The sequence below is a fragment of the Eulemur rufifrons genome, chromosome 11 (assembly GCF_041146395.1).
Source record: "Eulemur rufifrons isolate Redbay chromosome 11, OSU_ERuf_1, whole genome shotgun sequence".
Lineage (NCBI taxonomy): Eukaryota > Metazoa > Chordata > Mammalia > Primates > Lemuridae > Eulemur > Eulemur rufifrons.
In genome coordinates, this window is record NC_090993.1 from 12513669 (window position 1) to 12530061 (window position 16393).

Consider the following 16393-nt stretch of genomic DNA (forward strand, 5'->3'; position numbering starts at 1 on the left):
GTGCCGCGCGGCCGAAACCGCGTGGGCGCTCGGGCTGGAGGTGGGTGGCAGACCCCACGATGGAGAAGGAGAAGGGGCCGGGACGTGTCGCGCCGCCCGGTTCTCCGACACTTCTGGATGCTCTGCTCCAGAACCTCTACGACTTTGGTGAGTGCGGGGACTCCGGAGCCCACGCGGAGAGCGGACTTGGGGAAGCGAGGGACTCCCGTGTGGCCCAAACTGGGATGGCCTATGCTTTCTGGCTGAAGGTTATTGCGCGTCAAGCACCCCTCACTTCGTCCCACCTGGTTCCAATAGTGGGTCCAGAACACACTTCTCCATCGGAAATCACTCTTACCTTGCCCCCTCGTCGGGGCTCCGTTGAGTTATTCATGAATCAGACCTTCCAACTTGTCCCCAAGTGTGAGGAGCAACCTAGTTGCTTGTCGGTAACATCAAGGCTTTCAGACTTAACTGGGGCGCTGCACACAGGACCCTGGACTCGAAATAGCCCACTTCACGTTTTCCTGACCTCTGGGAAGTCACCCTCTCTCATGCAATTCCCACACCTGCCTGACCCTAGTGTGTGTCGTGTCTCCCTGGGGCCTCATGGGTAATTCACCAGCCTCGTCCTTGTGTGTCCCTCTCCAAGGACTAAGAGAGTGTTTTCATGTGAAGCTTTTCACAACCTTTTATTTCACAAGTGGGCCAACCTTTTGCCCTCATTCTTTTATCTTGATGGGGAAAAGAAAAATACAAGAGCTTATTATTGATTGCCAAATCACCAGAGTATTGAGAACTTATCGTATGATTTACTCATTTATTTTGCACAGCCATATGAAATAGACACTGTCATCAACTGCATGATTGCAAATGTAGAAACAAGCACTAGAAGTTAAAAAAACTTGCTGAAGTTTACCTAGCTGGTAATTTGCCAAGCCTGGGTTCCAATTCCCAGACAGGCAAGCCCCAGACCCTACGCTTACATTAACGTACACTTGGACAGAGCTTCTCTGTGCCCTTGGAAATAATAAAAGACAGAGAAGACTCAGACTCTGACCTTGAGAAGTTTAAAATCTAGAGGGAAAAACTGTTATGCAAAATCCTAAATATAGTTTATGTCAACAGAAGCTGGAAATCATTCTATCATAGGAGCTCTGAAGGCATGGAATGTGCCTACTCATTGTCATAGAGTAAAAGATTAATCAAATAATTTGAGAGCAAGCATAAATTGTCAGCTGATATTTAGAGAACTCTGTGGTATTTGTACTGTAGGTGAATAATGAGGCCCAGGAATCTGGTTGGAACTTTCAGGTGACTGGTGAGTTTGAACAGGTAAAACAAAGAGTAGATAAGGGGATTTAGTAGAAAATAAAGACATTCAAATTGAGCTTATTGTCCTAAGTTCATGTTAACTCCTGACTGTGAAAAAAACAGGAAGACTATTACATATTTCTGTAGCCCTAGAAAGTGTTAAAAAGAAACACTGGCTTCAGTGTCTGACATTTTTAGTGTAAAGCATGAGCCAGTTGGAATTACCAGTCCTGAGGACTATTGCTGGGATGATACTTTGAGTAGAGACCAAAGTAGGGACTAAAGTAATTGTGCTAGTAAGGGTCAAAGACATAGTTATCTAGCAAAAGATGACTGCATTTTGGAGTATATAAATTATGCAAATATACTGTATTTGAAGAAAAACAAATAGTTTATTTCCTTGTGTGTGTTCTGGGTGCTTATATCTGTGGGATATGCATAAGTACATTCATATGATGTGATATTGGTGATAGCTAAAACCAAAAATAGTTATTTTTCTTTTTGTGTTTGAATAAATAGGAGAGACAGCAAATGAAACAGAACAGAAGAGGATCAGAAAGAAAAGGGAAAACAAGAAGACCAATGTGGGGGCGTCAGTGGCCTGGGCAGCAGAGCCCGCTCCGTTACCTGGTTCTCTCCCAGGAGGCCAGAGGAAGAGTGCCTCCAGCTTCTTCAAGGAACTCAGAGAGGAGCTGCGCTGTGCTCCTGCGGGCACCCCCACAGGTCCCCCTTCTGGACTAGAAGTCCCTGCTGCTGCAGTGCCTCCCTCTTCCCTAAAGAACAACAGGGAACGAATAGAAGTGGTAGAATTTCACAGCAGCAATAAAAAAAGAAAACTGAAGCCAGAACGAGAAGAGAGCACAAAGGTAATGAGTTGATTAGCTTTTGTGTATATGATGAAACCCCTGGCATTGTGCTGTTAGGTGAATATCTTTAGGTACCATGTTAGGAGGGCCCAGAAGCACCCTCAGGCCCGAGGATTTGCTAAAAGGACCAACAGGACTCAGTCATGTAGGCATACAGACTGACCTTAGTTACTCAAGCTCTAGGCCTCCAGAGAAAAGCAGTGTTTACCATCAGTCACATTGTTAGTATGAATTCTCTGGGCAAACTTGATACAGCAGTGGCTCAAGGTCTCAGGTATGCAAAAACACTTTGCTCAGACAGTGTATTCTAAATGCTCGGTTCTCGGGAGCCGTCCAGTGGCCAATCATGAAACTAGGACTTTCTTGGGAATGGGCAGGGTTTGATAAACCCAGGCCTGCCGAGTTGGCCCTTTCAACAACTATTTCTGACATTCCTACTATGTGCCAGCCACTGTTCTAGGCACTGGGGTGTAGCAGTGAACAAAACATACAGAAATTCTTGCTCTCAAGGAACTTACGTGCTGGTGGAAAAGCAATTTGATTTTACTGAGCAGCAGTCTTTTTCAGACTGAACTTGTAAATCCGACCCAAAATTCAGTCCTTTGAACTGGGGTTCCCCCCCCCACAAGGATATCTTAAAGGCTTTGTCAAATTCATTGCTAAAATCCAGATATCCCATGTCTGTAGCATCCCCCATGTCCCATAAACCTCTGTATAGCAAAAAAGGAAATGAGGATTGTATGACTTAATTTCTAAGACCTCTATAACATACTACCACAAACTTGGTCACTTAACATTATAGAAATTTATTCTCTTACGGTTCTGGAGTCCAGAAGTCCAAAATCAAGGTGTTGAGAGGGCCATGCTCCCTCTGAGGGCTCTAGGGGAGAATCCTTCCTTGCCTCTGCCCGGAAGGTGGCTCTCGGCATTCCTTGGCTTGTGGCTGTGTAATTATAATCTCTGCCTCTGTCTTAACATGACTTTCTTGGCCGGGCGCGGTGGCTCACGCCTGTAATCCTAGCACTCTGGGAGGCCGAGGTGGGCGGATCGTTTGAGCTCAGGAGTTCGAGACCAGCCTGAGCAAGAGCGAGACCCCACCTCTACTAAAAATAGAAAGAAATTATATGGACAGCTAAAAATATATATAGAAAAAATTAGCCGGGCATGGTGGTGCATGCCTGTAGTCCCAGCTACTCGGGAGGCTGAGACAGGAGGATCGCTTGAGCTCAGGAGTTTGAGGTTGCTGTGAGCTAGGCTGACGCCACGGCACTCACTCTAGCCTGGGCAACAGAGTGAGACTCTGTCTCAAAAAAAAAAAAAAAAAAAACATGACTTTCTTTTCTCTTTTTATTGACTATTAAGTACCTTTACTTAAAGGTTCTGGAAAACGAGTTATTTTTAGCTGACATACAGGCTAATCTGAAGATTTCAGTTGCTAGACATGTAGATTGGTTTATAGAAATGAACTTGTTCTAGCACATGTGGGCTCCATGCATCTTGCTAGACTGTTATGTTTCCTCCCGTATGAAAATTTTCCCTATCACCTCTAATACTTCCATGTTAAGTCCATTTTTACACCTCACTGTAGTACATTCACCAAATCACCTAATATATACTGGCAGAGACTTCCTTTTGTGCCAAATTTTGGGAACCTTCTCTAGGTTCAATGCGATTAAATACCATAAAGAACTTATATTCTCAACAGCTCTGTTGTGGTCCTTTCCCCCAAACTGGCCTGATCAGTTTAAATATTTTTTACTGGTACACCAGGACACCAAATCTCAAGAGATAAGTGACTTTCCAGAAGTCACATCACCAAAAGTTACACGTGACGCTCCTTGTTCAGAGCTACTCATATGTGGTGGAACTTGAGTAACTACTTCATTCCTTCATCTGTAAAATAGGAGAATAGAATCTACCAAAGTTGTGAGAATTAAATGAAAGGATGAACATGAAGCATTGCTGTACTGCCGTGTCACCACCAGCATTGTCCTGCTCTCACTCCTGTGGCAGTGCGGGGACACATGGTTGCTACAAGGTAGTAAGAATACTTGGCCTTACGAGAGGCACTTTCCTACTGTAACTGCAGAGTGATAGTTGGTAATAAGTCAGATGAAATACTAGCACCAGAGCATACCAGCTCCAATGGCTTGTGCCTGCAGTTTCAAGCTTAGAATTGAGGCTGCTGCACCTCCACAGACGTTGGGAGACAAACTCCTGAGTCCACAGTTGGCCCCGGGTTGGGCTCTTGCTGCAGGCGGGGTCCAGCCTGAAACCTGCTACAAAGTAGCTGCAGATCTGTCCGCCCACCTGTGTGGGACAAAGAGACCCTAAGGAGACTTTCACCCCTGTGTGTCCAAGTCTCATATTTTCCTCTGCCTGTCTCTTGTAAGGACACCTGTGATTAGTTTTAGGGCCGGGCATGGCCCCTGTCTTTTCAGAGGCCACGATTCCACCCACTCCAGAGACCGTTCGGCCTGCTAAGCATGCTCTGAATGTAGGATTGCTCGCCTGTGCCGGTGTTCGCCTCATCTTTATGGTTTTAAAAACCACCTGTGTAAAATTTTCTAGAATTCAGGTAGCACTTCATGTCAAGCTCACCAGTGTCTCTTCCTCAAAGATCATCAGTGCATTCTGTAATCTGTCTACCTTTGTTTTATGAATAGGATTTTAGGTCAGCTTCCCAACTCTTACGCTCCAAATATTGGGGCTCTGGGAACTGTTACAGGTGGGCTAAGAAATGGATCCCCTCAGCCCTCAGGAAAGCCAGAGCCCCCAAGCTGGCCATGTCCTGTGACCCCAGTGTACCCTACAAATATAAGTATTTCCTATGTGTGCCAGGATGTGGAAAAGGTTGGAAAGCACTGCTTTGCAATATAATTCTGCACGTACAGAATTAAACTAACACAAAGCATCTAGGTTCCTTCCCTTGTTTCTTCAAATGTCTCAGACTTTGGTTTCCTCTTACACTCACTTGTATTCCTCTTTCTGGAATGGAAAGTTTTCTTTTTAATGGAAAGAACAGCAGAGTTGGCACCAAATGAGTCTGCGTTTCCCTGCTGTTTATAGAACATCTGTAGCAGGCTGTCCAGTGGTCTTTTTCTTCTTGCTTCAGCTGAGCCATTTTCACTGTAGTTGGCTTTTCTCAGGAGCCTCCATTCTGTCTACATTTTGAACTTCCTGACCGTAATGAAAATTTGCAGTTGTCCTTGGTGCTCTGCCCTTTCCTTTTTAAAATTAAAAAAAAAAGATATCCTTTGAAAATATGAGTGTGTCTGGTTAAGGAGACAAAATGTGGACCCGTAAAAACACACGCACCCATAAAAAGACGTTAGAATGTTGACATTACAGCATGTAAATAAACACATGTGAATATAGCGCTAGTTATGGCCTATCCCGGGTGCAGGGCAAGCCAGGTTGAAGGGGCGTCAGTCGGCTGGGGCCAATAGGATGCATCGTGCTGTGCTAAGAGATTGTATAGCGCGGGAAAGTATAGCTGTGCCCTTATTCTCCAAAAGCTGCTAAGCCATCGCAGGACAGTTCAGACAGCACGGAGTTAGCAAAAGTACATAATAAAATACTGATGGCGTCCATTGACGAATCGTGGAATCAACTGGTCATCTTTGGAGAATACTTGGTGGGTTGGGCAACACTCCAGCTGCCCTGCCTGAACCCAAGAAATGACCTTCTTTTTCAAGAACTTGGACTTGTGCTGTAAATTCTACAATGAAGCTGCATTTTGCATTGAAGCAGGTTTTCATGGGCCTCTCTGGGAGCTTGGCCACTGTTTATATAACATGTTACCCATTCCAAATGTCCAACCTGCAAATGAACTTCCTGATCGTGTCCTAATTTTAATTATAATAGAAATAATTTGACAGGAAATAGTAGGTAAGAGATCACTTAACTCATTCCTTCGTTTATTCAGCAAATAATTGGGTTGCCTGTATTTGCCAGTTCCTGGAGATACAGCAGTGAACAAGGTAACAGTCCTTTGCCCTCACGGAGTGGGCTGTACAGTCAAGTGCAGTCGGGCAGGGCCCCAGGTAAGTTAATAATATAATTAAAAAGAATTATTTAGTATAAACACTGTGAAGGAAACAGAGTCCTGGGAGTATCAGGCAGAACCTTCTCTAGGTAGAATGGTCAGGGACGTCCCTGAGGATGTAACCCTCAGGCTGATGCTGTATTAGGAAGAGTGACCCCAGTAAGGAGAAAACAGCCGTGCAGACGCCCAGGGGAGACCAGCGGGAGGAGGACGGAGGGGAGCGAGGGGGAGCTGGTGTGAGGCGGACAGGCTGCGGCCGGCCCTTGCCGGGTCTCCCAGGCAGTGGTGGGGCCGTGGGATTTCAGCTTTAAGTACATGGGAAGCCACCACACAATTTTATGCAAAGGCAAGAGGTGATCTGATTTATATTTTTTAGAAGATCACTCTGGTTCCTACATGGTGAATGGATTATAGGGGAGCAAGGGCAAGAGGCATGAGGGGGCTGAGTTAGGGGTTTCTTGCAGCAGTCTGGGTTCGAAATGGGGTGGCCTGGGCTAATGATTTGAGGAAAGAGTGGGTGAACCCCGTAGGTTCACCCCATAGGTGCACATCTTCCTGAGGAAGAAAATTCTTATGCTCTTAAGAACTGACAGTGTCGGGTGTTGCCTAAAAGATCCGAGTGTTGCTGGGCCCTTAGAGCGCCGGGTCAGTGCCATTTCTCCACGCTTAGCACTGGGCCATCTTGACACGAGCCATTCGCTGCCCCTGCTTCAGGAACTTTAGCTTTCTTGTGCGGGTCAGAAGAGATCCTCGCATCCGTGACCGGAACGGAAGCACGTACAGGCTGTTTCTGGGCATGTCTCGAAGTGCTAATATTTACTGAGTGATATTCACTATGTGCTGAGTATGGTTTTTACGTTCATTAACTCATTCATTATCCCACTTAGCCCTCACAATTCCTGGGACCTGTCTCCATGTCACAGAGGAGCTTGAAGCCTGGGGAGGTTAAGTTATTTGCTTACAGTTAAACATGGACCCCACGGTCCTGTGTCTGTGATTCCAAAACGCCCAGAGCTTTGGAAACCACAACTTGATTGTTTTTCTTTTAAGATTAGTGCAAATTTATTTGGCAGAAAAAACTGATGAGGCCTTTTAAAAATCATTTTTTATTCATCTCATGTGGTGTGAGTATTCATAGGTATTACCATAGAAATATGAACATGTTTAATTATGGGTTGCAGCCTTGGACCCTATGGAAGTGGTATTTAATATTCAGTATCTTCACAATGGTGCCTTTTTTTTGTTTTGTTTTGGAGACAGAGTCTCATTTTGTTGCCCCAGATAGAGTGCAATGGTGTCATCACAGCTTACTGCAACCTCAAACTCTTGGGCTCAAGCGATCCTCCTGTCTGAGCCTCGGGAGTAGCTGAGACTGGGACTATAGGTGCGCACCACCACGCCCAGCTAATTTTCTATTTTTTGGTGAGATGGGGTCTTGCTCTTGCTCAGGCTGGTCTCGAACTTCCGAGCTCAAGCAGTCCTCCTGCCTCGGCCTCCCAGAGTACTGGGATTACAGGCGTGAGCCATCTTGCCCAGCCAGAGTGGCGCCTTTTTAAAATGTAATAAGACTTCTGAATTTTAAAGCTGGAGCTGACTCTAGGGATTCCAGATAAAGCATTGTGGAGCTGAAGTAAGTGCCCAAGATCAGATTCAAACCTCAGGTTTTTCCCTTCAACAGTGTACTCAACTGCTGCACTAGAGAAATGAGATGTGGGTCAGAGCAGACTCTTTGCCCTGGAGTGACACAGTGCACTGACCCGGAACCACGCTAGACATAAAGACGTTTCCCTGGGTTATTGCCAGACAGCTTTGATCGGGCCTGGGTCCCTGCCACCCCGCCTCGCTCTGCGGTACCAGCGCACCCCATCGTGCTGCGGCCTGACCCGGCTATACCACACTCCCTGTTCTTGAGTAGGTCTGCTGTCAGGGGGGCACGAGGAAGAAAAGAATCTAGTGGAAGTTAATTTACACTCACTGAGGCGTGAACAAACTTCTTAATATTCCTAAAACTGCCTGCATTTTTAAAAGCGAGTGTTCATTTACACAGCTCCTCTCTCTCTGATTGGAGATAGGCTGGGCACAGTAACTATTAATAACAGATTGAAAAAAAAATCTAAGCTACGCAGGGGAAACTATTCAAGTCAGCCCGTAGACAGATTCCCTGAGTCTGGCAGACTGCCTGCCTTCATCCCTCGCCCGCACGTTTCTCCCAAACTCGTCTTTCCTTGTCTAGCTTTTCTTCCTTGCCTAGCGTGCAAGTCCTCAAACATTTCTCCAGACGTGAGGGTGGTGTGGGACAGCAAGGCTGGATTGATTGGGCTAGGTGGGCTGCGGTTCGATAACAAACAATCCCCACCTCCCAGTGGTTTAAAAGGCAAAAGTTAATTTTTCTCATGTCACATGTCCGTCAGGATTGGCAGGGCCAGGTCTGCTGCCCCACCCGGCCTCGTCAGCAGAGCCAGGAGGGTGGGTGCCACCGTCTGGGGGGGTCTAGTTGCTTTATGCAGGGAAGGGCAGTTGATGAATGGCTCTCGAGGCTTCCACGTGGAAGGGGCACACGTCCCCTCTGCTCGCGTTCTGTGGCCAGAGAGAGCCACGTGAGCGCGCCTGGCACCAGGCGGGCAGGGGAGCGGGAGTCTCCTGTGTGCCTGGGGGCGGGGGAGAAGCCGATATTGCCTGCAGGCAGTATGGCCTCCTACTGCAGAAAACATGGGGGGAGAGAAAACAGAGAAGACCGTTTCTGAACTGGGGAATGTGTGATGAGCAACGTGCGGAAGTGGCTCTACAGCTGTGGGTAGGAAGAGTTAGTGGTGGGGTCGGCATCTATGACATAATGAGCCAAGAATTTTTTTCCCAAAAACATGTTTGCATTTGCTTTATGCAAGGATCTAGACCTCAGACACTTTTTCAGAACACATCGGCAGCTACAAAACTAAGGTGTTTCTGGTGAAATGTTAACAGAGGGGTGAGGACACTAGTGTGCCTGTGTCAAGCCCCAACCCTACCCTTGGTCTAGCTGGCCCCTTAGTCCTGGTGTCCCCACAGCTGGGACAACTGTGGCCTGAAGTGCAGGGAGCTAGGACTTCTGTGGGGCTGCTGTTGGGGACAGCAGGGACTGTCAGAGACTAGACACTGCCCCACTCTTCTGTGGGCCACGTGAATTATTTATCTCAGGATCCATGTGAATTATTTTTCAAGTTGCATATAAGTCACACACAGAAAACTATCAAAAATAACAAGTTTTTCATTAAATTAGAAAGGATCATTTTGTTTTCAAAGTTTTTATTTTATTTTCCTAGTAAAACACCATGGCCCCAAGGAAGGAAATTATTTTTCTAGCGTGGTAGTGTGTGCGGTATAACAGTCTTACTCCCTGAAATCCCTGCGCAAACGGTTATCCTTTTCTAAACCTCCCACCAAACAAAATTGTCTGTAGGTGGTGCCTGTGATAGAAACTGCTTCTTACCATCTTTTCTTTCTTCTTGGTTTCTCATCATTCCTTTCTTAAGCTTTGAGACCTTAAAAAATATTGTCTCCATTTTTCTTCTGTGAATTAGGATCTTGAACACCAGGCTTGTGTTATTGTTGGGTATTTAGCTACCTGGGCCAGTTTCAAGGCACTTTGTTTCCAATAAGCATAATGACATTTGCCATCCTTCCGTTTTTAAGTGTACTGTTGAGCGGTATCGAATACATTACTAGTGCTGTGCAACCATCACCACCGTCCAGCTCCAGAACTTTCTCATCTTCCTCAACGGTGACTCTGAACCCGTGCGCCACTGCCTCCCACTCCCTGCTCCCCGGCCCCTGGCAGCACCATTCTACCTTCTTCTGTGCGATTTTGCCTCCTGCAGGTACCTCACGTGGGTGGAATCATGTAGTATTTGCCCTTTCGTGACTGGCTTATTTCACTTGGCATAGCGTCCTCCGGGTTCACGCGTGTGGTAGCAGGTGTCAGGATCTCCTTCCTTCTCAGACTGATGCTCCATTGTGCGAACGTACCACCTTTCATTCCCTACAGCGGTCGACAGACATCTGGGTTGCTTCCGGGTTGTAGCTATCGCAAACAGCGCTGCTGTGAACATAGGTGTACAGCTATCTTTTTAAGACCCTACCTTTAGTTCTTTTGGATATATACTCAGAAGAGGAATCGTTGGATTGTGTGATACATCTGTTTTGGATTTTCTGAAGAGCTGTTGTATTGTTTTCCACATTGGCTATACCATTTCACATTCCCACCCGTAGAGCACAAGGGTCCCAATTTCTCCATATTCTTGTGAACAATTGTTATTTTCTGTTTTTTTGGTAGTAGTCAATCTGACGGGTGTGAGATGGTCAGTTGGAAGGCTTCTTAAACCTGTCTACTCTGTTGGTGATTGATATTATAATGTTATAGTAACAGATGATCTGAATAAGAATTTTTTTCTCTGCAGACTGAAACTAGTGTTTTTAAGAAAGATGTGGATAAACAAGAATTTAACCTAGAAAAGGTATGTACTTTGAGATTGTTATAATTAATTGTTATAATTGAGATTATTTATAATTAACTTTATTTATATACTTATTAAATTTATCATAAATTTATTAAATTTATCATAAATTAACAGCTTTGTTTATAATACCAAAAAATGAATATTTTACATATTTAATCAGTGGGGAAATGCTTAAACAACATTCTCTGATTGAATATTACACACTCATTTAATGCATGATGATTTTATGACTACACCACCAGTGATACAGTGGTATGTAAGAAAAGCAGGGATATGTATATTCTGTGGCTGTAATAAGGTTTTAAAAATGCATAAGAAAAAGGCCAGGAGGAAGTAATTCAACTGCTAAGAGTGGGTCTCAGGGACCTTTCCTTCTAAAAACGTGGGTCTGTGTTGGAAGCTCTGTGATAAATGGCTTCTAAGTGTGAGCAGGTGTGTTGGGAGAGGTACTTTTCAGTTGAAATTACTGCCCTTGTGAGTAAGGGCTTGTTTTGGAGAGCATCCTAACGTCCTGCAGAACTCTGCGTTGCTCCTAGCTCTGCTGCTCATTTGTGTGGAGGTAATTTTTTGTGTCAGCTGTCCGAATTAAACATGGGAGCACAATGTTGTGAGATACGGTGACATCACGGTGGGAGAGCCCCCACAGAGCCCCCTTGTCCACACCGTAGCAGAACTGCCACTCCTCGGTGCTGTTGCTACACACAGCAGATCTGAAACGCATCATTCCTGGGGCGACGTTTTTCCTGTGGCGTTGTCGGGATGCACCTGCGTCTGATTCTGTTCTGCGTCCACAGGCTCGCCTGGAAGTACACCGGTTTGGGATCACGGGTTACGGGAAAGGAAAGGAAAGAGTCCTGGAACAGGAACGCGCCATTATGCTGGGAGCTAAGGTGAGGGGCTGCTGCCTCCCATCCCCAGACAGGACGCGGAAAGGGGGACAGCCAAGGGCAAGTCAGGGCAAGGGGCACTGAGACATTTTTGCAGAATAAAAATTGATGGTACACGTTTCTTTCATTTCAGCCTCCCAAAAGCAGTTATGTGAATTACAAGGTTTTGCAGGAGCAAATCAAAGAAAAAAAGGCAGCAAAGGAAGAAGAAAAGAGAATGGTAGGTGTAATTGTCTGTTCTTTGTCAAACTAGAGCGGAAAGATGGGTGCGTTTTGCCGGGGCATGCGGGAGGCCGCTGCCTGGAAAGCAGTCAGGACACCAGAGTCGAAGGGTCACGTACATAGTCTCGACTTGTTTGAGTCATCCATATTTCATGTACCAGTCGAGTGATCTGCCATATTTACATGCAAGGTTTGCTTTGAAACAGCAGACTCCTTGTCTTAGTCCTTTTGTGTCGCTGTAGAGGAAGACCTGAGGCTGGGTCACTTATAAGGAAAGGGGCTCATTGGCTCACAGCCCCGCAGGCTGCACAAGAAGCATTGGAGCAGCGTCTGCTCAGCTTCCGGTGAAAGCCCCAAGCTGCTTCCCTCATGGCAGACGGTGGAGGGAAGCGTGTGTGTGTGTGTGTGTGTGTGTGAGTGTGTGTGCGAGTGTGTGTGCGTGCATGCATGTGGGGGGCGGGGGAGGTGCCAGGCTGTTTTTCAGTTCGAGACTCTCAAGGGAACTGGGAGGGAACTAACGGTGGGAACTCAATCCTTACCGTGGGGAGCTTCCAGGACCTTCCTGAGGGATCCGCCCCCATGACCCAGACACCTCCCACCAGGCCCCACCTCCGACACTGGGGTCACATGTCAACATGAGGTTTGGAGGGTCAGATATCCAAACTGTAGCACCCTTGTTCTGGTAACGTAGGCTACTCTGACCTTTCTCCTATACTTAATTTTTTGCATTTTACGTTGTATAGAACACAAGGGCCTATGAACAACCACAGGGTAACAGGTGTTGTACTCCCTACCTTTCACCCAAAACGGAAGATTTGGCTTGCACTCAAAAGGAAATAGCCTTTCACATTCTTGAAGGGGTTTTAGGGTAAAACTTTGAGACTGTGGTATTTAACATGCCCACTTGAAAAAATGTTAAAAGTAAATGGTGTATCAGTGGCTTTTGGTCACAAACCTCCTGCCTGTCTTTGAATCTTCATTATCCATTACTGACATATGTATTATCTTAAATTCTGACATCAGGCCCAGGAAACAGATATTTTCAAGAAAAAGAAGAGGAAAGGGCAGGAAGACAGGTGAGTGATACCAGCAGGCACTAGGGTTGCGCGGTCTGCATGAGTCTGTTGCTCAGCTCTGAAAATCGTGCCTCGGGTACGCGCGGCGTCCCCCGCCCGTCCCCGCTCCACTGCCTCTCACTGACCCTCCTGAGACCCTGCAAGGGGAAGATAGGACTTAGTGACTTGCCCAGGATCAAATAACTGCCTCAGAACTGAACTGGGACCCTCCTCCAGTCTCCCATTTTCAGAGACGGACACCCTGGGGACTCCTGGAAAAGCTGCGACTGACATTTCCCACAGGAGACTTCTGTTCCCGCCTGAGAGCGTTTGCGGACAGGACAGCACAGTCTGGCTCGGTGCCGCCCGTTCCGTGGCATACCGCGTAACGTGGAGTGCCACGATTTTGAATAACGGAACGTTGATTTTGTTGCTGTGTGCTTGTTTTCTTAGCTTTCATTCAGGTGCCTTTCTCTCCCGTTAATTACTGTTTCAAAGTTGACGATTGGACTCCCAGTGCGCCGTGCAGGCCGTGAAGCAGTCAGATGCCCTCTGTTGAGGGCCCGCAGTGCGCCGGGCACACGGGTGCCCTTGCTGTGGCTACACAGCCACGGTCACACGGAAGGCGTCTCTGCCCAGAGAGTAGTGAGGGAAGCACCCCAGACGCACAGAGAAGTAAGGTGTTGTCAGGTTTGGCAAGGACTGTGACAAGGTTGAAATAGAGCGTTGCCAAAGAAAGTCATGAGGGCTGAGCTGGGAAGTCACTCTACAGAGGTGACATCTGAGTCGAGAACTGACAGAGGAGGAAGGGACAGCCTGGAAAGACCTGGTGGCACAGCCCTCCACGCAGAGGCGCCGGTGCAAAGGCCCTGAGGCAGGAGGGCGGTTGGCACGTTGCAGGGACTGCGCTGTGGGGGCTGGGGCTCCGCATGGCTCGGGGGCTGGAGTGTGCGGGCCAGGCTGCGGCGGCCGGGCAGGCGGCGCTGCTGTCATGGGTGTCTGTAGGTCTAACTGTTCACATCACCTTTCTCCGACTTCACCTCCAGGAAATCCAAAAAGAAGAAGTCAGCTCCCAGTATTTTGTCCAGTGGACGGATCGGACAGGTTGGAAAATTCAAAAATGGGACGTTGCTTCTGAGCCCAGTTGACATCAAGAAAATAAATTCTTCCAGAGTGGTTAAGTGAAGTACTGTATCAGGTACCAAGAGGAATGAGAACAACTGAGTCAGCTGTGCTGAAACTGGACCCCGGCAAGACTTCTAGATGATTCTTATTTCCCATTTCACAGACTGCTTTTTCATTTGGGGGAAAAAGTCAATCAAATAACATCACTAGTCGCTGAAGTGTCTGTCGGACGGTGCTGAGCACGCTGGGCCACGTGTAGCGTGAATAGGAAGTGAACCGACCGAAAAGCATCCCTCACATTGTCCAGCGAGCGCCGCTTCGGCTTTGTGCTCACCGGTGTTTGGTGCATTTGGTCGTAATACAATTTTTCATAATTGTACTGTTCTGTAAATGCTAGTAATTTACATTAAATTGCCTTGTAATATTTTTAATGCTTTCATGTCGTGATACCACGAAAGAACCAAGAATCTGGTGATTTATCATTTGTTTTGTGGAAAAGCAGTTTTGATTTTCAGCCAACCATGTGTATAAAATCTACTTCATAAGAAGTTCTATAAATAAAATGCAACTTTTGTAATTTGTATGACTGTGACTATTAAATAACACAACGGGATTTTAACTCGTATCTTCTTACCTGTGTTCAAGCGAGACTGTCTCCCTCGGAGTCATATATTTTTAATGTTATTGCCCCTTGCTTAAAGTGATGGCAGTTTCTCAAATGTGGCACATTTTAAAAAAAGTCTTCAATGATGGTAACAATTTTGGCTTTTTTTTTTTAATTGCCAAAAAATTCAGATCCAAGCCTTGTAAGTAATAAAGTTTGGTTAAAAAAAATCAGTGACTTTGTTCTGTGACTTTAAGATGACATTGGCATTGGCAAGTGAGGAACTCCCAGGATGTTTGGAATAGTGCCAGCAAAGTTGGAACAAGTTTTCTCTTCCAGTTTTATTTTGAAAGGCAGAATTCATTAGAACATATATTTTGACACTAAGAGTAATTTTTTTCAAAGGTGTAGAAGATCTCAAACATGAGAGAAGGCATGAGGGAAATCTCAGGGGCTGGATGTGACCGACGAGAGTAGGAACTGCTGTGGTTTAAGCTCTGTCTTCGCAGAGCCTGGGGACGGGGCGGCCCCACCTCCCGGGAGCCCTCCTGGCTCAGACAGCCGAGCACCGGTCAGAGGCTGGACCTTGGCCCCAGGCTAGTCCATTTTGGAAAAGCATGCACATCCCAAGTGTAAGTCACTAAGCTTGGTTCTTTTTTCAGTTTACAATTTACTGTGTAAATGTTTGGAGAGCTGTTTTCTGACCGCTGAGCGCTCTGGAAACACCTACAAGGTATAAAGGCTAAAAACAAAAACAACAAAAAACCTTGTAGTTTAAGGACTGAAGATCAAGCTTAAGGCTGTGCTGTTTATTGACTGTTGACAAGGTTTCCTCTAGCAAGGTCAGCAGCAGAGAGAAGCGACAACAAAAAACAGTCCGGAGGAAGACGGGGTCACTACTAAGGCTCTGGCAGTGGCCACCAAGGCAAGGGACGTGCCCGTCCTGTGGCTTCCAGTGCTGCCGTCTCCCCCGGCAGAGGTCGCTTCCCAGCCGCACACGCAGTGCACCCCTCCACGCAGCTCAGGACACAACGACGGAGCACGTTACGTTGGGGGGCGCTGGCCCAGACTGGGATGGCTCCAGACCCTCGGCCTTGGGACAAGCCCAGCTGGCCAAAAGAGGGTTGCAGAGCCTGGTTCTTACAATGACAAAGTAATTAGCAAGTAGAGTCGTCACGATAAACTGTGGACGCTCTTACCTCATTTGGACCAATGGTGAAAGGAAGCATTTGCTTGTTACATCATCAGCCTCGTGGGGAAAATCCCAAACTTCCGGCCTGTAGCACCCCCTCTTTCCTGCCCGCACTGCCCACCCTCCCACCGGCTGGCCCCCTGCTCCCAGCACTGCGGTCGCACCGGCGTCATTTCCTGGGTTTTTCTCGGCGAGGGTAACTTGTCCCTTCTCCCCTCTCTGTGCATCCTAAACCCCTCTTTTCTCCAAGCTCAGGGCCAAGGATTCTCACGTGAACTCAGACATTTCTTTGCGGATAATGTTTAGACCCAGATACACCTACGCTGAGCATCAGACACAAGTCAGAGGTCATGCCAGGTGTGAGGAGACAGAGAGGACAGAAGCACAGTGTCCCTGCCCTCCAGGGATTCATCCCTGGTGCATGTGTGATGACCTGGCCTTATACAAAAGAGACATGGGCAGCCCTGACACCCACCGGATGAGTTTTATCTGGGAGTCCGGACGGGTTTCCTGAGAGAGGATCTCGAAAGTGGGACCGGCTCACTGGTTTCCTCGTCTGCATTAGTGCCACGCACTCTGGCCCTGGGCTGCGCGAGCTCAGGGTGGCG

General features: G+C 47.0%; 1 protein-coding gene across 1 annotated transcript; it reads left to right on the plus strand.

The window, feature by feature from the left end:
* The first annotated feature begins 11 nt into the window (after window positions 1-11).
* On the plus strand, window positions 12-14755 carry FSAF1 (40S small subunit processome assembly factor 1). Its single transcript, XM_069484720.1, has 7 exons — window positions 12-147; window positions 1813-2159; window positions 10641-10697; window positions 11495-11590; window positions 11721-11807; window positions 12833-12885; window positions 13911-14755. The coding sequence occupies exons 1-7, from the start codon at window positions 60-62 to the stop codon at window positions 14047-14049; spliced, it is 867 nt and encodes a 288-aa protein (XP_069340821.1). The 5' UTR covers window positions 12-59; the 3' UTR covers window positions 14050-14755.
* The last annotated feature ends 1638 nt before the right edge of the window (window positions 14756-16393 follow it).